The sequence below is a fragment of the Aotus nancymaae genome, unplaced genomic scaffold (assembly GCF_030222135.1).
Source record: "Aotus nancymaae isolate 86718 unplaced genomic scaffold, 86718_ANA_hifiasm-v0.15.2.pri h1tg000040l, whole genome shotgun sequence".
NCBI lineage: Eukaryota > Metazoa > Chordata > Mammalia > Primates > Aotidae > Aotus > Aotus nancymaae.
Genome location: NW_026988454.1, coordinates 43,134,257 through 43,158,010, shown reverse-complemented (window position 1 = coordinate 43,158,010; position 23,754 = coordinate 43,134,257). Strand labels below are relative to the sequence as shown.

Here is a 23,754-nt window from a genome sequence, read left to right as displayed (position 1 = left end):
TTCAGGCCCATCCCTAAATTGCAGAATCTATGATATTGCTACTTATGATCCTTAATAGGACTAATCAAAAAGGGGAAAAAGGCAGAAATATTATATGCAAAGAATTACACTTTAGCTTGTTCCATCTGCATAAACTTGTAAGGAAGAAACAATTGGTTCTGCCATAAAACGAACCTGATAAATGTTGAGATAAATTCACTTCAGTTTTGCAGACTTAGTATTTTATCACTTCTGTATTTTTATAATTAACAATAGGACTGTAATTTTCTTTCATAATTGGTGAATTTATTGAGATATTTCCCACTTTTTGATTGACGTGTTCCATCTTCTATACTTTTGCCCTGCTGTGTCCCCACAGTTATGATGCTCCAAATTTATAGAGTTTAGATGTTTCTTGTTGTTGGTTTACATTCCTGTTCACTATTTATTCGTAAGATAAGAAGGAGAGGATTGTATGTAGAAAAGAACTTTTATATAGAAAGTAGCAATAGTGTTCTCAGAACAACAACTTAGTTTGTGGTACCGTTCAGATTCTAACTTGGCATGTGTAATACTGCCTAATGTCACAAACGGGTCTCATTTATACAAAACGTTGACTATATGAGAAAGTTGAAGGAATGGTTGTTCATCAGAAGACAGTTCAGGTTTATAAGGGTTAAGTGATATTTAAGCTCTATGACAGTCTGTGTTTATTAACTAGTAAGAATATTGCATTCCACTATTGAGACTCTGATGAGTTTCATGGCTTCAGCATAGCGTAAAAGAAATCAAGATTCTTTTGTTTTTTTAATTACTTTGAAGATGCAGTGAGAATTAAGATTTGACTAAGCTGGACTGTGACTGCTACAACCATTACACAGTGCTCAGTGTGCCTTAGAAAATAGAGGTGTTATGCAAACAGTTGTCATGAATTTATTTTCTCTTTCAACACCTGATGGGAAAACGTGCTACTCAGTTAAAGAACTGAAGTGGGAATAATGATCATTCAAGACGTCTTCAAACTGCACTACAGATATTTAATTTAAAAAGCACATTGCCTGTTTTTGAGAGTCAATATTTCCTTCTGACAAGAAATATCATTAAAGCATAGTGATGTTAGGAACTTAGGGATTTTTAAATCCTCATTTTCCTTGAAAACCTGGCTGAATAAAATACTGAATCTTGGTATGGAGCATCGAGTCGTTTTACAATGTTTTTCTCTGAACACAGAGAGTTTATTATCATCCCCCCTGAGGGCAGGCAGGAAGAATAAAGCTAACATTCTGATTTGCTTTGTTGGATCTGATGATACTTGCTTTCTCCCCAGATTTCACTTTTGGATCTGAAGTGGTACTTCCGGACTACCCGCTAATCTCAGTTTGTTGTTAGTGTTAGTTAGTTGGTTGGCTTTTACTCCTCTCACGGCCTAGATTTTTATATGTCTTAATTATCGTTGTGAGCACAGATGAAAGTAGTATAATTTAAAGGGACTTAAGTGTCTTGCTTTTATAACAGTGATGCTTAATTTTTGTTTTTATTTTCCATTGTTCTAATTTTCTTTGAGGGCCCTTCTTTTGCCTGGTAACTAGGTATGACAAAACATCATATTTGATCCATAATCCAACACTATTAGGACTAGAAGGACTCTTCGTACCTTGTCAAAGTCCTTCATTTTACAAACAAGGACCAGGCACCCAAAGAAGGGAATGATTTACGTAGGCCACTGCAGCTACTTAGAGTCAGATCCACATCCAGAAATCTTTGTCTTGCTAAAAAGAGTTCTTGCTACAACTCTTGATAAAGAGTTATTTTTCCTCCACATCAAGCTTCCTTTGTTCTATTCTCAACTTATATAATAATGTGTGAAGAGATCTAGCAACAAACTCTTTATGTGGACTTCCCGGACTTGCTGGCTGATGACTTCAAATGTTTGACAGTGCACATGGCAATGTAATTTATCCTGTGACTGCAAAGGTGACATCCTGTGAATACTGCTTGATTCCTCCACAAAATTATTCCTGAAAGGTTTGTAGGTGTCTACAGATCCACAACTTCCGTAGTTTTCCTTTGAAATGTACACAAAAATATCATTCTCACTGTTAAAGACACATGCCAGATATGATGACACAGTTATAATTGCTAATTATAATGTGATTATTAATTGTATCCTTTTTTCCTCTCACCGCTGTGCTGTTGCTCACATTCTGATTTATCCATCCTGTTTTGCTATTCTAGGTTTGTGTGCTGGAGAGGCAAATATTTGACTTCCTTGGATATCAGTGGGCACCTATCCTGGCAAATTTTGTACATATTATTATCGTCATTCTTGGTTTGTTTGGAACTATTCAATATAGACCTCGTTACATAACAGGAGTAAGTACCTTTTCTGCCTTTTTAAAATCTAATTGAACTAGAGAATGATGTGCAAACTCCAAATGCCTCGAAAATTTATGCATATACTCTATCTTAAAGATGTGGATACTCTCTTTTAAGTACTGTGTTTATTTTCATAGTTTCAGGTTCCATCAACAGTAATTGAAAATGTCAGGTTTAATGCACTTGATAGCAGTGTAATCAGATTGAATTCTCATAATTTGTACTTTCGGCAAATTTTCTCATAATTATAAACCTAACTGTGTTTCTGTATTTCTAAATTATAAAATCATGCTCTCTGGTTTAACATATTTTAATGGGAATTTTTTCTCATATTAAATAATCATATTTTATATATTGAATGAAGAGTTTATAATCAATACAAATGAACATACACTATTGATGTGAAAATATTAACCCACATTAGGGCTAATATTTAGCATATGTGAAAGCCAGAATAATCTGGACAATTGTCTCTGTGTTCTCCCCAATTCTCTTTTTGGCTCAGAGGAAGTATTTTGCATTCCCACTCAAGTTAAACTTACTTAACATAAAAGTGAAATCCAACTGTGTCGCGGTTACTATGGGAACCATAACTTGAGTTAGCTTTTGTATGTGCCTCAGATCTCAACTACTGCTCTTCATTAATGTACATTTTTTTCTTTTTAGTTTCATCATTTTTTCTATATCTTCATTTTTGACAAAGGAAATGTCTATAGGCATTTATTTAAAATTGTAAAGCAGGTTTGTAGTAAAAGTATGTATATAAGATAGTACAATGAAAGCTCTGCCTTGTTCAACATAAACCAGCGGCCCTTCTCAGGGTCTTTTATAAGCGTCCTTATAAAAGATGCGCCCCCTATAGCCTGTTCTTTCTGTCATGTAGAACCAGATAAAGCTCATTGATACAAAGCCAGGCAATGTGGTGGTGGCTGGAACCAAAGGAGCCACTGTCGGGCTAAGGAAGAATGAGAAACCCAAAAAAAAAAAAAATAAAAAAAAAAAATAAAAAAAAAAAAAGAATGAGAAGCCCATAGTCCTCACCTCCAGGTGCACGCTCAGATCCCAGTGCATGTCACCGCAGAGGCTGGGTAGCCATCTACATCTTGTAAGAATGGGAGGAGTCTGTTGCAGGGTGAAGTTTTTCAACGCATAAGATATGATAGTATTGTCCATTTTCTTTTATGAATTGTAATTTGATGCAGTGTAGGGAGGATTGTACAGTGGTTAAGAGTGAGTCCTCTGAAGTCATAATATCAGGATTGAAATCTTGGATCTGCCAAATTCTGTGTGACTTTAGACAACTTCACCTCACCAATCTTCGGTTTTCTTATCATTAAAATCAAAGTTATCATTACATTAACTCATAATGATTTAATTAATTGGTATGTTAGCCATTATAAGAAAAAAATTTAACGTATCTTTCTTTCTTTTGTTAGACTTTGAGGTTCCTTCATGGTTTTATTCTTATAAATAATGTTGCTCTGAATATCATTATATAAATATTTCATCTTTATTTCTGATAAAGTTCTTGGGATAAAATTTAGATGAGAGCCAACGTATTTGAACTATTTAAAAACTAAGAGGTTAATTTTGAGGAATAAGGGAGATATTCTATGAAATGTCCTTAGCATCATGCTTGGTGTTTTAAAAGCCCCCAATAAATATTAGCTATGATATTTTTGTTTTTATTATTATTATTTAAAAATAATACTAACCTGTGTAGCATAGAAATAGGCTGAAAGGAAATTTAAAATAGAGTAAGGTGCGCTAGATATTAGATGAACTATTTCTGTCCCTTTTATTCTAAGATGCTACGACACAAAAAAGAAAAAGTGTAGGCTTTCTATGTATCAAATTATAGTGTCATCCCTTTGAATAAAGACATACCATAGATCTTTTAATATTGGCCACTTTCTCTGGCATGGAATAAGAGTTATGATACCAAGGGAAAATACCTTTAAAATTGTTAGAAGTTTTGTTTATTGGGACTATTAGACACAAACTGAACTCTTTGCGAAATCTTAACAGTGAATCTCAGAGCGATATCCTTGATTTCATCTTGACCAGTAAACAGCTCTGTGAATTTGGGTTTTTCCTTGAGACAATGTCTTTGGAAATCTTTTGCCAGCTAGAGATGATGTAAATTAGAAACTTCTTTTTTCCAACTCAGCAAGTCCTGGATTGGAAATATAGCCTCTAAATTCTGCTTGAAAATCTTTCTTTAGCTCATCTCTCTCTTACAATATCATGCTGTCTGTGGCTAAAAGATGACAAATAGCACTGTCATCTTTTTTTTTTTTTTTTTTTTTTTTTCTTGGAAATCCCTTTAACCAGGCCCAGAAACTTATAGGCATATTTTCTGTCTTTCCAGTTATTGAAGGCAATAGCTAAGATAATTGTTCTGGCAGTAAATTCCTTGAGTCTTCTATTCTCCAGTCCTCAAAAACAATTTCCTTTCTCCACTCCGAGTCTCCTTGCTGCCCTCCTGGCATCACTTGCCTTCTTATCTCAAAACCAATATTGTGTGTTTTAGGTTTAAGTATTACTGACTTTCTGGTACCAATTTCTGTCCTGGATATCTATGTCTGTGTAACTTCTGTGCAACAAACTACAGTTGACCCTTGAACAATGTGAGGATTAAGGGCACCAACCCCCACCGCACAGTCAAAAATCTGCTTAGCCTACTGTTGATTGAAAACCTTACTGATAAACAGTTGATTAACTCATATTTAATATGTTATATGTGTTATATACTGTATTCTTGCAATAATGTAAGATAAAGCAAAGAATGTTATTAAAAGGAAATCATAAGGAAAATGTATTTAATTTACTATTGATTAAATAGAAAAGGATCATTGTAAAGGTCTTCATCCTCTAACAATATGACAATTATAAAAACTATAATTTTTATATTTGCCATATTTTCTGTGTAACATTTTTACATTATAAAATAATTTGATATAAAAATAAGAAAGCATTTCTTGACTTCATGACTGAAGAGTAACAGTTTTGCATATTCCCTTTGTGTGTATACAAATGAAACATAACCATGTATGCTATATGTTCAAATATGTCTTAATTTAAAATTGAACATTATATCAAACAATTTAAAAATTAATATGACTATTCCATTGTTTCTTTAACCATTTAATGTTATACATATGCTATTTTCATATTTTTCTATTATATTAAATAATCCCCTGTAATCATTTCCATAAAAAATACTCTCATCTTTTTTTGTGAATCATTTCTTAGGAGAAATACCTAGGTATAATCAAATAATATGAACAAATTTAAGGCTTTTAGTATATAATTTAAAATAACCTATTCAAAATTATTTTACCGAATTATCCTTCTACTAGTGTATAGCAGAGTCAATTTCACTGTACTCTTGCTAACCCTGTGTATTATCTGTTCTCACAGTTGTTAATTTGATAGAAGAAAAAGTGTCACTTTCATTTTTAATTGCATTTCTAACCTTAGTGAGTTAGAATTTTTCATATTTTGTTCATTACCCATATTTTTTTATTTTCTTTTTGGGAAATTATCTTTTTTTTTTTTTTTTTTCCTGAGATGGAGCTTTTCTATTCTTGCCCAGGCTGGAGTGTAATGGTGCCATCTTGGCTCACTGCAACCTCTACCTCCTGGGTTCAAGCTATTCACCTGCCTCAGCCTCCCAAGTAGCTGGGACTATATGGGACTATAGGCAGGCGCCACCATGCCCAGCTCATTTTTGTACTTCTTTTAGTAGAGATGGGGTTTCACCATGTTGGCCAGGCTGGTCTCAAATTCCTGATCTTGTGATCCTCCCAGCTCAGTCTCCCAAAGTACTGGAATTACAAACCTGAGCCACGGCTCCCAGCCAGGGAATTGTCTTTTGGTGTTCTTTGCTAATTTTTTGCCCTGAAGTCTTAGTGTTTATCTTAATTTATGTAGATCATTTGATAAAGATATTTACCTTTAAAACATCATAAAGTTTCCTTTTGATGTTTTTTATGTTTATCTTATTAAAGTTAATGCTCTCCATTTGTGAAATTTTCCACTGCTTTTAAAATTATGAAATTCAAATACCATTTTGAAAAAGATATGTCTTCATTATCCTTAGGTATAATTTTAATTTCACTAAAACAAAAAGGCAGATTTTCTGACATTGAGTCTGAGGACATTTGCTATATTTGAAGAGTTTAAAATTATTGATGGGACATTTTATTGTATTTAATTGGTCTTCCCTTCCCCAAAAAAAGTATGTGGACTTTCTCTCAAACATTGAACTTCTAGCAACAAATAAATGAGAGTATTGATTTTTGTTTTCTTCATTCATCTTCTTTTTCATAGTAGCAAAGAAAAAAATTAAAAGTTTAAAGCAGATGATTGGAACAAGAACTCATTAGTACCATAGAGGGTCTCTGACACTTCGCAGAATATAATATGCTGAAGGAAAATGAAATAGATGATTTCTGATCCAAGCAAAGGAAACCTGAACCCAGAATTCGTAGAAATAATCTATCTTGTATAATTCTCAACTACATCAAATCCCAGAAAATAATTCATATATAAATATATACAATGGCTCCCAGGAAAGCATTATTTTATATCATAAATAGAATTGTATAATACATTATCATTTGGGGAAGTAGAATGTGATTTGGGATATCCCGTGTTTATTGGTTAATGACAAAATAATGTTAAGGACCTGCACTGTCACTAAGGCGCTGCTTTAAGTTGTCTAAAATAAACTGAGGAATATGTAGTTTCCTATCCATTAAAGCCACAGCAACTTTCTCAGTGATATTGCCAAAAAAATGTTGCCCTGTAACCTGCCAAAAAAAAAAATTATTTTTCCTCCCTCCTTCCCTTTCTTTCTTTCTTCTTTCCTTTCTTCCAAACTCAGTCTCCAAACTGGAAATGTTTCAAAATAGCTAAAACTCTATTACTCAAATTTAAAGAGGATACTATACTAAAATCAGTAATATTTATAAGAATCGTATTTCTTTTTTCTTACCAATTCTCCTGTATATCTGTCTTTCTTGGCAAATTCTATAACCCTCACATTAACTTGACACACTTTTGTTCAAACTCATACAGAAAGGAAATAGAGTTAGGAGGCGGACACAGATTCTCCTGACAACCAATCTCTCCTTGTAACCACCACACTGAACTGCCTCTTGGGGCACAGTTCAGAGACCCAAATCTATCTGATAAATGAACAAAGGGGCTGTTAAGTTGTGAGCAAAGTTAAAATTCATTACAGAATTTGCCATTTCTAGAGGATTTAGATTTTAGGTTGTGATCTACCTCTTCCATAACAAGGATCATGTTTTCAGTGCCTTAGTTAATGGGGAAATAACCTCATGTCTCAAGAGGTTAGAACAGCAAAGTCTAAGTGATGGATATTTTACTCATGTGGGAAAACAATATCTTAAACTGTCTTTAATCTCTAGTAACAATGAATTAGGATGGTATGTTGTTGTTCTATATCATTCAGCTTTTTGATCGTGATTATATGCATATATAAACATTAATCTATACAATATAAATCGTATCTAATATCTATTATATATTAAATAAGGAGAAATTATCTATTTGTACATTTGTTTTTTGTAAAGAGTTTCAAATAATTGATGGGAGAATTTATTTCTATGTAATTGAATAAAATACTGAAAACATATAGGAAATACAAAAGGCCTAGGAAACACCAATATAGACATACATACATACATATTATTGTGTCTAATGATGAATCTTTCTCTGACATCAAATTAGACTACAATAATTATAAAATCAAATGAAGGAGAAGTATTGGGATTGGTTTCCTGTTTTGTTACTGATAAAGCAAGAAATTAAAATAATGTCGCTAAAGCTGATTTGATGAAGTAAGTCTATAATGGTTAGAAAGAGAAGCCAATATACATGAATCTTCATTTCTTATGTTGTAAGAATAGTAAATTCTAAGACTGTCATAATAACTTTGCTTACTCTTCCAAAATAATAAAGTAAATATTTCTTTTAGTCCATATTTTAAAGTTTTGAATGGTATGTTCTGATTAATGCTGAGCACTGAATTTCTGTTCACCAATTTAGGCTACTCTATTTTTTAATACAATTTTTTTTAAATGTGATACATATGGTTGTTGGTGGCTGTTGATTTCTAAATTGACGTACATCCTCCTTGTCCCCAGTGAGGCAAGGTCAGCTTCAGACAAAGGGTCACCTGCTTTGACTTCCTTAACTTTGCTTTCTCTAGAGCCAACATGGTGAAGAAAATGAGCTCATGACATCTTAGACAAAGCATGGGGCCACAGGGTGAGTGGAGCACCAAAGACAAAGACAAGATTCACTTTGTAAAAAGATTACCATACGGCAACTTAAGAAATCTATAGACACCTTAGTGGTTCTGTTAAAGCAAAGAATTGTGTACTCAATTTGCATGGGGGAGAAAATCTCTACATTTCTAGAATTGACTAGAAATCATGGCTGATGATTGCCACGATTTGATTTTTAATTGTTTATGGAGCTCAGGTCTCTGTAGAGACTGTCACCAACAGCAATAAATGGGGAGCACTATGCCCATTTTTTAGGTCATATGCTTTTCTTTTTCTCTTGGTATAAAATTTTTTGTTTTATTAAAAATACTGGTTTATTAAAATTAAAATATTGGTTTTAATTTATTTATTTCATTATACTTTAAGTTCTGGGGTACATGTGCAGAATGTGCAGGCTGGGTGTATACTCTACACCCAGGATTATAAAACATTCGACTGTGCATATGTATGTTCACAATAGCAAACACTTGGAACCAACCCAAATGCCCATCAAAAATAGACTGGATAAAGAAAACATTGCACATATACACCATGGAATACTATGCAGCCATAAAAAAAGGATGAGTTCATGTCCTCTACAGGGACATAGATGAAGCTGGAAACCATCATTCTCAGCAAATTGACACAAGAACAGAAAACTAAACACCACATGTTCTCACTCATAAGTGGGGGTTGAACAATGAGAACACATAGACACAGAGAGGGGAACATCACACACTGGGGCCTGTTCGGGGTGGCGACTAGCGGAGGGATAGCAGGGGGTGGGGGGAATGGAGAGGGCTAACATTAGGAGAAATACCTAATGTAGATGACAGGATGTTGGATGCAGCAAACCACTATGGCATGTATATACCTATGCTTTTCTAAAACTAATGTTACCTCCCTAAAAATTTTTACACTTCTACAAGTCATTTGTAAGAAGTCATTAATCTATGTTCAAGTAGTTGTTTTGCCACTTTTATTCAATTTTTCCAGGAGAAAAAAAATCTGAAAGAAAACTGATTGTAGCTAAAGCATTAACAAATGCATGCTTTCTGTGTTCCGGACAGAAAATCAATGTAGATTAGAGATGAAGAGACTTGAGATAGTAGTAAATTAACAATACTTCTAATGACTTAGAGTAGTTGTGAAAATCAGTCTTTTCCCATAAGCCTTGAAGGGAGGGGGGAAAAAACCTCATTACAAGTTTAATGGATTTAGCCTGTAGTTCTAAAATAAATGTAATAATGCAACATTGTAAACGCAATTTATTCTCAAAAGAATATGTTCCCTTGGGGAAATGTGGACCATTTATTCTACAAGAAGATACTTTGTGCTCTCATTTTGGTGTTAGGCTATGACTAAAGATTTATAGGATGTGGTACACATAAATAATTACATTTGACAGTCTAGATTCACTTTTTTAAATCATCTAATAAGATTTTTAAAATGAATTTTGAAGGAAAGATATATTGGATATGTATAAGTATTAGTTTCTTTTTCTAAAATAAAATATCAGATTAATTTATGTAGGTTTTTTTTAATCAAAAAGAAAAATTGGGCTTGTAATAAAAGTTCTTTACCATACTCTTATCCAGCTGTTCAGAATGTCTTTATAGTTCTTCTGGGGTTACCTCAGAAGTGTGTGTGTGTGTGTGTGTGTGTGTGTGTGTGTGTGTTTTGCTAATTGTTGATTTTCAGCTTTAGACAATATCTAATAACAACCTGCCCCAAATCATTTGGTCTAATTTATTTTTGAATTATACATTGTTTTTACAGGTTTTCTTTCCCCTCTGAAGTTTCTTATTGCCTTTTTTTTCTTGTAAGAAGCAAAAGAGGCCTTGCTTAAGTGTATCCTAAATACGTTTTTAATTCATATTCATTCTATTGTTTGATATTCATTCTGTTTTAATTTTTGAAGCCCATTGCTTTGCCATTTGCATTTAAACTATTTTTTTATATTTGACCATATAAATATAAAAAATATTATCTGTAGCTTTTTGTTTTTAATGCTATGCTCTTCTCTGGAGATTTCTCTTAGTACTTCGTCATTTTGCTCCTATGTAAACTGTTGCTCTCTAGCCTTATTATACATCTATCTCTCCCACCTTCTAAATTCGATTCATGCTTTCTTAATTTCCATCTATTTTCTGCTTGATATTCTTCAAATAGCCTCCTGGAAAAGCATGTTTGGGAGAAAAACTTTCTCAGTTTTATCTGTCTCGTGACAAAGAATGACTTTATTCTACCTTTACACTTGAGTACTAATTTGGCCAGGTGCAGAATTCAGGGTTGAAAATCATTTTTATCTGAGAATACTGAAGTAATTATTTACAATCTAAGAAGCAGTGTTACTGATGGGCAGTCTGATATTAATCTGTAAATAACTTTAAAAGAAGTGCTTGAGATATTAATTTTATTCTTGTTGTCTTGGCATTTCAAAATGGCATGTCTAAATGTGAACCTATTTAAAAATTGTGTAGTCTTTTTTTTTTAAATTTAAACACTTATAGAAGACTTTGTTGTGGCTCAGAAAATCATGCTCCAATGGATGACAATTTTGAACTAAAGGAGTAGCCTCAAGGTCTCTCTGACCTTCCTCCATCCTCTGTCTCTAGATCCTCTCTTTCCCAAAGCACCAGAAGGCCCTTTCTCTGAAGTTCACTTATCTTACTGAGGTAAGTTCTTCCAAAAGAAATGCAATTGTCTTGAAATCCCTCCCTAGGAATTTCATCAAACAACCAGGGAAGATTAATCACTGGAGAGAAGATTAAATGTCATCCCCACACCCTGACAGTCTATCACTTATTCTTCTGGAGGCTGCTTTTATTACCTGAGAAGCTTTATCTGCATAATAAGACAACCTTTGTGCATCCTGTGGTTCCTCCTTTTTTCCCCTCCCTTAACTTGTTATCACCTCCCCTAAAAGCCCCCATTCCTTTATGCTATAAAAACTGCAACCATCTGGCTCCTCCTTTGAGGTTTATATTTTGTGTGAGTCTCATGAGCTTAAAAAATGTGTATGCCTTTTCTCCTGTTTATCTATTGTCAGCTTATTTCAGCGACTCAGTTGTCAAAACTTCAGAGGGAAAGTTTGAACCTCCTTACACCTTCAGTTCTGGACTTTGCCCGTATCATTTGATGATTCTCCATGCTTTTCAACATTTGCCTTTGCTATGCTATCCCCAAGTAATTTCATTTAACAGTTATTTTATGTTATAGTTTTAAATTTATCTATGAAAAATCTCCTTGTTTTCCCCAGAGAGATAAATGTCTGGCTGGTCCTAAAAGTGTTAGAGGATTATTGCTGTTTTCCAGACCACTTTTCACACTTACCTTTGGTCATGTTTCTTACCCAACTCTCCAGAGTATACAAAAATCTTCCTAGTCTTCCAGCTTTTTTGTGTCTCTTTCTCCTCCATACATGTTATAGACTGCCAGTTGCTTCATTCTGCTTATTAATCAATATTGAACTCTTGGTCTTCCTCTTCAGGCAATTGGTTGAAATCTCATTGTTTCTAATGTTTTACTATTAATACTTGTAGGACTATACTTGTCATATGCTCAGTTTACCTTTTGGAACCAAAAATGTAACGATAACTATTAAATCACATTAAGTAGTTTTACTTTGGTGTGATACCCTTTTTATCAATGAGAGTTGAGCAGATGACATTGTTATACAAGATATGAAAATCTAATGGCTTTAAAAAGCCATTACTGTTTGCCTGTTATACGATATGCACCATGCTATGGGTGTACCATCATAAGAAATCTTCCAGAGGTTTACATTTTAACAGACGAGGAAACAAATATTTAATCAATGAATGCAACACTTTTCATATGGTCTGTGCTAGAAGTAGTATGTAGAGAATAAATCAAAGTTCTCAGATACTCAGAACAGGTTAGGTAAGTCAACTGGGACTGGGGAATCGTGGAGGGAGGGCAGGATGATTCAAGAGGTGCTTTATGGAAAACATGACCCATAAGCTGTAATTTAGAGTATCAGCAGTAGTAAATACATCACTAGAAAGATAGGAAAGGAGAAATTCCAGAAGCAGACAAAGCTAACAACAAAAGCAAAAAGCACTGAAGTGTTAAAAATATAGTCATATTTTTATTAATTTATATTAGAGTGGCATGGTTGTTACACAGGGGCTGGTTGAAAGATAAGACTAAATATGTAGGCAGGAACCAGACTGGGAAAAATCTGCTTAACCATGCTAAATTAATTATATGGGACATTATTAGAAAATTGAAGGGTTTTATGTAGGGAATGGTCCTGAGCTACTAGCATCCTAGAGGGAAGGAGAGATGTAAAGACATATGTTTACTGATATTTTTTGAGAAGAGACAGGCTAATAGTGAAGCCATGCACCAAGGTGAGGATTAAAACAAGGGGAACTATTGAGGAAAATGTTCAAAAGTTGTTTTAGACTTGTCAGTTTTTTATTAGTCATATTGGTGTGACCAAATAGTGCTGTGTCCTAATCCTTTATGGACTGTTTCCTAATGACTTGATACTACTTTTAGATAAAAATAGCAAATATTTTCTTATATGTAGATGACATGGTTTTGTCATCATATGCTATAACTGTCTTTGCTGAGTATCTTTATTAGATACCTGGTATGTTAAGTAATTAGTACCGAAACTGTAATAATATCTTTCAATTTTTCTAAAATGACAGTGTTTGGGGGAAAGCCTCCAACATTTCGCTAGCCTATGTTTAGTTACTTTATACACAGAATTATCTAATATAATTATTTAGATGTGCATTTTGCAACCTATTTATTTTATAAAGTAGAGTAGGCAGAGTCATGGCATTCTGATTTTTTATGACTAAAGAAGAAATTTGAGTATGTGCACCCAAAACAATTCTCTGGTTTAAAATCAATTGCAGCAAATTTTTATGTTGGTAGAATTTGTGAGACATTGATTGTCCTTGGTTGGCAAGTGAAAACCCAGTATTTTCTCTAAAAAGTATCATGATCCTGGTATTGCACTTCATTAACCTGTCTATGTGGAATTTTTTTTTTTTTTCAATAAATCACAAGTCTTATCTGACTCCTTATTCCTGGTGTCATTCCAAACACCAGCTAACTGCCCACTGAAGCCCATGGGCCTCCAAATAACCAGTATGAGAGACTGTCTGCCTTTATAGCAATTTTTTATTTTTTGAGACAGAGTTCTGTTGCCCAGGTTGGAGTGCAGTGGTGTGATCTCAGTTCACTCAATCTCTGCCTGTTGAGTAGCTGGGATTACAATCGTGCACCACCATGCTCTATTAATTTTTGTATTTTTAGTAGAGACAGGGTTTCACCATATTGGCCAGGCTGGGCTGAAACTCCTGACCTCAAGTGATCCACCCTCCTGGGTCTCCCAAAATGTTGGGATTACATGCATGAGCCACTGCACCCGGCCTCGTAGCACTTTTTGGTAAAACATCAAAATTACTGCCACTTGATGTGACCGGAAAGGGATCCAGATGCAGACCCCAAGAGAGGGTTCTTGGATCTCATGCAAGAAAGACATCAGGGTGACTCCATGGAATAAAGTCAAAGCAAGGTTATTGAGAAAGCAGAGGAATAAAGAATGGCTACTCCATAGATGGAGCAACCCTGAGGGCTACTGGTTGCCCATTTTTATGGTTGTTTCTTGATTATATGCTAAACAAAGGGAGGATTATTCATGCTTCCCCTTTTTAGACCATATAGGGTAACTTCCTAACATGGCATTTGTAAACTGTCATGCCACTGGTGAGAGTGTAGCAGTGAGAACGACCAGAGGTCATTCTTGGTACTGGTGAGTTTTAGCCAGCTTCTTCGCTATAAGCTGTTTTATTAGCAAGGTCTTTATGACCTGTATATTGTACTGACCTTCTATCTCATCCTGTGACTTAGAATGCCTAACCATCTGGGAATGCAGCCCCGTAGGTAGTTTCAGCATCATTTTACCCTAGCTCCTGTTCAAAATGGAATTGCTCTGGTTCAAAGGCCTTTTACATTGATATTTACCAAAAGTTCAATTAAGAAAAATGATATTTATGGAGAATTGCTTACAGGATAAGAGGTTCATATATTCTGCCAGACCCTAGAGTATCCTAGGCAGACTTTCATCCCTGTACTTTGTCAGTTTACTGTTGGCAGGGTGTTTCGTTTTTACAACTGAAATGTATTTTGTTAATGTTGTTAAACTACATTGAGTGATTTTATAAGAAACACACTCATGACACTTATTTATTTATTATGAAGATTTAGTTGAAAGTATTGCTTTAAATAGATGCACAAGAAAACAACCTACCTCTTGTCTCAATCCTGAGACTAGTGATACTTTCCTTGTGCAGGTTGCTCTATCTTGCAGTCTAGGTGAATTTACGCATTAGTTGCTAGTCATCTTAAGACTGAATTTGTGACTTGCCAAGTTTTTTCAAAACAAACATAATAGGTTTGCTTTTTGGCAAAAAATAATACCCTCTTATTTTACTATACAAATATTTATTTTGTGCTTACTGTGTGTTAGGTACTCTTCCAGGCACTGTGGATTCAGCATTGAAAAGACAGAAGTCTATGCTCTTATGGGAAGACAGACAATACATAGGCAATAAATGTTTAACCGTCATCATCATCATTCATTATCAGAGGATGATGCAAAAATATAAGTGATACATATACACACATTAAAAAATCTTTATATCTTACACATAGCAAGATCTCTATCTGAAGTATTTTTCTAGCATTACATTAAAGCAACAGCAACTAATAAAATGGCAATTGCCAGTAAATAACCCAGAAAAACTGAAGACAAGAGCGTTTAGATACAGAGAAAAAAAATTGAGAAAGGTATAAAATGAAAATGAAAACATATTAAAAATCCTTTTAATCACAGATAATTGCATTATCATTAAAGAAAATAAATATACACGTACATATTTTGTTTTTTATTTTCAAAACTAGTATTATACATGCATTTTGTGACCTGTTTTTTCACTTGTCTTATCATGAACTTCTAATTTAAAATTGCCAGATTACTCTTTTAGCGTGTGAAATCAATTTAAAAATCTGTGAAATGTCCACATCTTTGCCCATTTTGTGACTTATCTTTTACTTGTTAGTTTGTATTTATAGATAGCAATCTGTTTTGATATTATAGAAATCAACCTGTTACCATTAAATTTGTATCAAAAATGTATCCAGATTTATCTAATGTGTTTTTATTTTGGAAAAAAAAAATTTGGCCAAAATAATACTTTAATTTTTATCTAGTACAGTATTTATAGTTTCTGAGTTTTCTGTCAGATGTATAATATATACCCATCCTAAGTTATATATGTAATTTTGTACATTCTCTAAGATATTTGATATTTAATATTTTACTGTAAACTTTTAGCTCCTCTGAAATGTATTTTAGCATTTCATATTAAATAGGACACCAAAACTATTTTCTTTCATATGGATAATCATTGGTGTCACCATTTATGATTCCAAATAATTGGGATGTCTTGTTTGTTTTACATACTAACATTTTTTCTCAAATCTCTGCTCTATTCCACTCATTTATTTGTATCATTACGATGGTGTTATAGTATGTTCTGATGGGTAGTAAAACAAGTCTGCTCATTAATTTATTTGTTCATATCTTCCTTGTTCTTCTACAGCATTGATTCTTTAATGTTAATCCAAAAATCATTGTATTCAATATAAAACAAGACAAAATCAGTTGGGATGACAAGTGAAACTGTTTTTAACAAAAATTAATTAAATGAAACAAATAGTTTGTGAGGTTTGGGCTTTCTGTTCAAGAATATGCTATGTCAGTCCATTTTATTTTCTCAATTTAGTTAAATCTTCAAGAAAACGTTTTTGACTTTTTAATATAAATTTTGTGCTTTTTTATGAAATTTGTTTTTACATAATTTATAGGTTTTATAACAGTTATGAACAAAATATTTTCCCTTTCTAAGTGCTTATTATTAAAATGAATATGTTGATTTGGCATATTTATCATGTCCAAATTTTCTTATTAATATCATAAATTTTATCTAGCATTTCTTGGTTTTTATAGATCATATCTTTAAAGAGAAATTTTTATCAGTTAATATTATTTATTTTCTTGTTGCATTCATAAGCCTTTCCAAGAAAAAGTTCAACATAAATAGCAATAGCAAAAATCTCAGTCAAGTTCCTGAATTTAAATGAAAAGACTTTTTAGCACTCTGCTCTTTGCTGTGTTATTGCTATTAGTATTCAATAAATGCTCTTTACTATATGCAAGTAGTTTCTTTCAATTATTAAGAATGGCTAATAACATATTATTACAGATCTTTGAACTTATATACTAATATCTCTTAAAAATATTTGAATGTATTGAATTAGATTAATAAGTGTTCTGATACTCATTCAACTTCCCATTACTAGACTATACCTTGTTTGTAATATGTTATTTTTTCTTTGATTGCTATATTTGACTTTAACTATTTTTAATTACTTTTTTGCATCTTTATTAAATATGAAATTAATTTTTAGCTTTTTACTTGTAATATATTGAAAATTTTGTAGCCTTCAGAAAATAAATTGGGAAAACTTTCTTCTGTGGTATAGAATAATTCAAATAGGATTGGAACCATAAATGTTCTTAGAACTTGTCTATGAAACCATCTAGTCCTGATACTTTCATGAATGGTAGCCATCTAATTATCTTTCCAATCTTTTCTACAATAACTTATCTTTTCAAGTTTTCCACTTCTTGCATGATTTTCATGATATAAATTTTGACAGCGCATATATTTTCTACAGTATTTGTTTCATGTTATTGCCATAGTTTTATTTCAAATTCTATTTTTCTTTTTAGCATTTCCTTGATATCACTGGGTTTTGTTTTTTCTTTTTGCATGCCCTTTTCTTTGCTCATTTTATGTATTAATATCTCTTAAGAGAAAAGCGACCACAGGTAATATCAAAACATCTCATTTCTGCTTTTTTCTGTTTTCTCTCCTTCCAAGGTAATGGTACGAGGCAAGCAGGCACCACTTCCAGGATATTTGCTAATTTTTATAGCAACGAGTGTAGCAAATTGATAAAGTGCATCAATGAAATTTTTAGTTTAGAGTTTCTTAGTATAATATGTTAGTCTTTTTTATGTTGGTATAGCATAATACCTGAGATTGGATTATTTGTTTATTTATTTATTTTAAAAATGATTTATTTTAGCTCAACTTACTGGAGTCTGGGAAGTCCATGATAGGGTGGCTGTATCTGGTCAGCTACTGGTGAGAACCGAGTTCTGTGTCATAACTTGACGAAGAAGTTGAAGGGGAACTGGGAACATATGAGAGGAGCAAAATAGGAGGGGCAGCCTCACTTTCTAACACTAGTAACTCATCCAGTCCCAGAGAGTGAGAACTTTCTTATTCCCTTGAGAATTAACCCAGTTCCACTAGAGCACCATTGATCCCTTTCAATAACCTAATCACCTCTTATAGGCCGAACCTACCAATACCCAGTCATAGCATATAGTCTGGTTTTCAAATAATAATTATAAACAATTATTTTTAGAGGTTTTGACTGCAAAAGGATTTCAGCTTCATGCTATTTAATTCTGAAATTGATTAAAGACTTTCATTGACCACATCAGCCAAATTGACACTACATGAAGAAAGCATTCACAAGTTGTAATTACTACAAAACCCCTTTTGTATAATATTTTCTATACTATTTATTTCAAAATAAATCTTTCCATTGAAAATAAATCTTGCAATACTCTGAGGTTGATGCTTCAGAGGTTTTGTGAATTATTTTAGTTGCCAGATGCTTTGTGATTGCCCAGCTGACTCTTTAATGAAATAGTTGTCATTCTTCCTGGTCATCTCTAGGTTGTATTTGTACATCCTGTCAGTGGTTTTTGGAAATGTTGACTCATCTGGAAACTCCATGCATAGTAAGATGTTATCTACACCCCACAGTTAAACTTCTGTTTGACTAGACCTGTCATTTTCTGAAACACATGGAATCAATTTTTTTCTTCGTATTTTTTTCTTTTAAAGATAGTTTATGGAATTTTGTAAAAGAAATATTTGGCTGCAAGTATTAAACTCATTTTATCTAGAATTCATTTTTATGGGGGTGTCATGCAGTGAAAATTTGATATGTGTGTACACAAAGATTTCCCTTGGAAGTGAAGCTACTCTAATTTTATAGTACAGTAAAATTGGAATTATGAGATATCTTATTTTAATTCTCTTCTTGTTTTGAAAAGTTAATGTTTGATGGGGGTTTTCAGTGCTTACATTTACATTTAAAGTTACATTTTCAGGGTAGTTTGTGTCTAAGAATTTATAATGGAGTAAAACTATACTTTGACATATTTTTTATTCTGTCTTCTTCTAAAACCTGTGTGTTATCTTCTTTCTTCTTCTGACTATTATTGTTTTATTTTTCTTACTTTAATGCAAGAAATTTAGTCACAGCCATGAGAAACTGTGTGAACATTTTGAGAGATCTGGAGCTTAGTGTTGTTTAGCTGACAATTTAGTAAAACTAAGGCCTCAGCCCCATAGCTGCAGGTTAGTCTAGAATAATCACTTGAATGTGCTTTTTATTATTGCTTGTTTATGTCATATAAAATAAATGCTGACACTGTCTACTGTGAGGAAGAAACTCACTGATTAGGAAGGAGATTAAAAAACATAGGCCAGTATCAAAAAATCCTAATTTTGTTCAAGGAGAAATTAGTATCATTTGTAATCTCTGCTATGCCCTACTACTCTTGATGCATTAGGGTTGAAAGTGAATGGATTTCAATAAGCCAGACAGAACACTTCTTTCAGATATCTGACATTAAAACCATTCTCAAGGCATAATATAATTAAGTGTTTTCTGAACTAAAGCATATATAATGCTCGTGGAAATGTTTTCAAAAATTGTGTTTATTTCTACCAAAGGCAATTTCCCAGTTTAAACTCATCTTTACTCTTCTTTATAAAATACAAAAAATAAATGAGACTTCAGGGAACATTTGCCAATTTGTCAATCTGGTGATACCTTCTCTGTTTTAACCATTGCTACATCCTTTATTATAGTAAAAAGACTATCTCAGTTTATAACATCACTGTTTATGTATAAAGAACAGCATAATTATACTTTTAAAATTATAAACTTAAGAAATTTTAGCTCTTCTGTTTTATTTAGATAATGTATAATTCCCTCAAAATTGCATTCTCTTTCACATTGACCACCTTGGATGCAAATTTCTTCATGATTAAGCCTCTACTCAGCTTTCACTTCTCTCTCCTTGTGTATCAGAGTGCGATGAACAGGGTTTATCTGTGCTAGTTTGCTTTGAGTCATAATAGAATATGTATAGAATAAAAATATAAAATTGAGGTTTATAAAGCAAGAAACGATGGCATAAATGGAGTTCCTAGAGGAAAAAAATCCTCAGTTATGTTTTATTTCAAAACATCTTTGATGACTTTATTTTATTTGATAGTTATGGAAATCATTTTACATAATTGGTTCTAATGTTTTCCCCATCTTGCCATTTTATGTAGCTAGGTATATACAAATAAATGTCCAAGCTGAAATTATTATAATTTCATTTATAAGAACATTTATGACATTAGATATTCTTTTGAAATAAGCAAGAATTTCATAAAATGAGGAATGTAAAAAATACGTAATTAAAAATTGCATTAAAAATCAGGTTATATAGATGTCAGAGAATGGTGTACAAAACATTCTAGAAAGATAAAAGGACATAAAGACTCCATCCAAAGGACCACATCAAAATACCTATTATTTCCATGTTTTCAAATGTGATCTGTGGATAAGTTATGGGGCAGTGAAGTAATTTTAAATTAATTTTGAATTTTCTGGAGATTGTAGGAGCAATTAAAATCAAGGAAATAGGAATTGTTTAAAATAAAAGCATTCAACTAAGACCCAAAAACTTTACTGGGCTTCTCAGTGTGCCTGCTTCTTTAGTGTTGTACATCACACACATATACACACACAAAAAAGTAGTGCCTATTTAGCTACAGTGTCCTTCAGCATGTGTTTTGTACTATAAACCAGCATTAGGACACTGAGACAACTTCCTTCTGTCAGATGCCTGCACAGTCTGCAGAACCAAGAGCATTTTCTCTCTCATAAATGATACACAGATTCACTAGAAAATGGTTAAAATGAGAAAATAATCAGAATTATCATGATGACTAGTATGTCTTAATATTATGGAAACTTTTATACATACAGTTGATCCTTGAACAATATAGGGGTTAGGGATGCTGACCCACACAGAGACAGAACTCTACATGTAAGTTTTGACTCCCCAGAATCTTAACTACTAATAGTCTATTGTTTATTGGAAGCCTTACTGATAACAGAAACAATTGATTAATTAAAACAGATTTTGTATCTGATATGTGTTATGTACTGTATTCTTACAACAAAGTAAGCTAGAGAAAAGAAAATATTATTAAGAAAATAATAAGACTAGAAAATATATTTACCGTTACATAAAAGTGGATCATTATAAAGATCTTTATGCTAATCATGTTCATGTTGAGTAGGCTGAAGAAAAAAAGAAGAGGGGGTTGGTCTTGCTTTCTCAGGAGTGGCAGAGGCAGAAAAAGTGCAAACTGGCTCCCCTGCCCCATGTGGCTCTCAGGTGGGCCATTGCACCATACTGCTCTTCCTTCCTCTCCCTAGATCACACCAGCCTCCTAGTCAGTGCTGATGTGAGAACTTAGTTACCTTGGTTGCTGGTGAGGGATTCACATGCTTATTAAGGTTCTTTTCCATGGGAGCCTCGGAACTAAGCCGTTTCGAGTCAGCCTTCCCGGCCTAGCCCCTGTCAGTAATTTTTAAAGCTATGACTTCCTCCATGTAGTTATGTGGGACAAAATTGGGCACTTGGCAAGAAATCACCAGTTGTTTATAATTTAAATCATTTCTTCTCTAAAACCCTCAAAATTTTATAAGAAGTTGAGGTCCCAGAATCTGAAGCTAAAATCCTGATACTCGATAGCAATAACACATCATCTAGGAGTCAAAAAGTTTCTGAAAAGTTTCTGATAATTAAAATTACTTAAACATTTTTCTGAATATGTTTTCAATACTCTTTTATCAGAACTTTATTTTTAAATTTTTTTATGTATCACTGCCCATTTCTATAACCACATTTTGTGTAGCAATAGACCTGTTTTCTTCTTTATCTCTTTCTATTTTTAATGTTTCCATTATGATTTTCAACTTTCATGGCTCAGCAGAAAAAGGTCCAGTACTTTTTCAAACCTTACTTGTTGTCAGGATTAGAATTACTAGGAATGAAACATTTTCAATCTGACATTGAAAAGCAAGATAAATAATATATGTGGTTGGAAACTGCTGCACTAAAGATGTTCCAAAATATCCATTGTTCACTATTTCCATAATTTACCTGTCAACAGCTCTATTTATTTGGAGATTATTTTTGTGGGTTATTGTCTACACTCTGGTATAGATGATAATGCCATGCACATTCATCTGTGATAAACAGAACTATAAATAATACATAATTTTAAATATAGAATGACGAAGATCCCAGAAAAGCAGCTTCTCGCCTTCTATGAACTCAGCAGATAATGCATGAATTGGTAATGCTTGGAAGGACAGAAGACCCTGTGTCTGTTATCAATGGGGATGCTATCATTAAGCCATCTTAGAACAGCACAGCAATGGTTTCATGTAAGGGATACTATAGGACTTGAGTGAAGCCCTCAGAGAACATTGTGGTTTCAGCCTGCGCAGGGCTAATGATGTATCAAGGATCTCTCCACAGTAACCATATGTGACAGCTTGTGGATAGACTTTGTCCTCAGTAAAGAAATAATCTTATATTTAATGACTAAGCATTTTAATCCACTTAAATGTTTTTAGATCAAATTGATTCTTAAGGCATGGGAATTCACTGCCCTGACAGGCAGAAAGAGACACTGATGCTCTGTTACATCTGGAAAATGCCTATAGAGAGTCTACTACTGCTCAGAGATTACAAAGTTCCATTCTGAAGGACAAGAAGAAGAAAAAGAAGCAGCAGCCATAGCAGCAGAAACAGCAGCAGCATTAAGAGAGCTCAGAATATCAGTCCTTAGAAGAAACATATGAGGAAACTGCAGAAACAACATTGTGATAAACATAATTTCTAAAATTCACTTTGGGAATCACTTAGACATACAAATTGCCTATCACTTCTGATTTAGAGACTGGAACTGATAAAACTCAGGCCTTTTAGACTGGACTCTAGAGTTTACTTTTTCATTGAGATATATTTTTCCTACATTTTCTCAAAATTGTATCATTGCTCTAAAAAGAAAACAGATTTTTTTTAATAGGATGGTGTTACTAAATGTAGCCTTTCCATGAGGATTCCTGAGGTAAATTGTTATTATTGCAATAAGAAAGATAAAAATATTTGTTTGAAATAATAAGAAAACCATTGTGTTTATGTCTTAAAAATAGCATTGCCATAGATATTAGTATGCATATATGCAAAATTCCATGACCTTTCTTTAAATTTTTCCCCTGAAGTATACATTGCCCCTTTTTTTCTAGTTCTGCTTCTGTTTTTCACATTTCTTTCCCAGTATGTGTGATAATAATTTCTTTCACATCATTTCACATGGCAGAGAGAATTTAAACTTGTTCTGCTGTTGCTGTGTGTATGACTGGTATATCTCAGATCAGCTTTCCAGAAGCAGAGCTAGATGTCACAGCATCACTTGGATGCTCACTTGGTACAAACGTTGACAGGATGGTTGAGAGAGATGATATTTAAAATTCTTTCCAACCCCCACATCCTCTTGATATGGTTTGGCCGTGGTCCCTACCCAAATCTCATCTTGAATTGTAGTAATCCCCATGTGTCAAGGGTGGGGCCAGATGAACAAAATTGAATCATGGGGGTCATGACTTTGGAACAGGGTAGCAGGCAGAGGTTGGAAGAGTTTGGAAATCTCAGAAGAAGATAGGAAAATGTGGGAAAGTTTGGAACTTCCTAGAGATTTAAATGGCTTTGACCAAAATACTGATAGAGATATGGAAAATAAGGTCTAGGCTGAGGTGT

General features: G+C 33.3%; 1 protein-coding gene across 6 annotated transcripts in view; it reads left to right on the top strand.

Annotated features, from left to right (window-relative positions):
• Window positions 1-23,754, top strand: part of NKAIN2 (sodium/potassium transporting ATPase interacting 2) — a 1,034,673-nt gene that overhangs the window by 474,915 nt on the left and 536,004 nt on the right. For all 6 annotated transcript variants that reach the window (XR_010336617.1, XR_010336618.1, XR_010336619.1 and 3 more), the window contains one exon: window positions 2,215-2,352. Coding sequence is in view for 2 of the 6 variants with exons in the window: in XM_064360728.1 (XP_064216798.1) it covers window positions 2,215-2,352 (138 nt within the window). In the remaining 4 variants the exon portion in view is untranslated. The remainder of the gene's footprint in view (window positions 1-2,214; window positions 2,353-23,754) is intronic.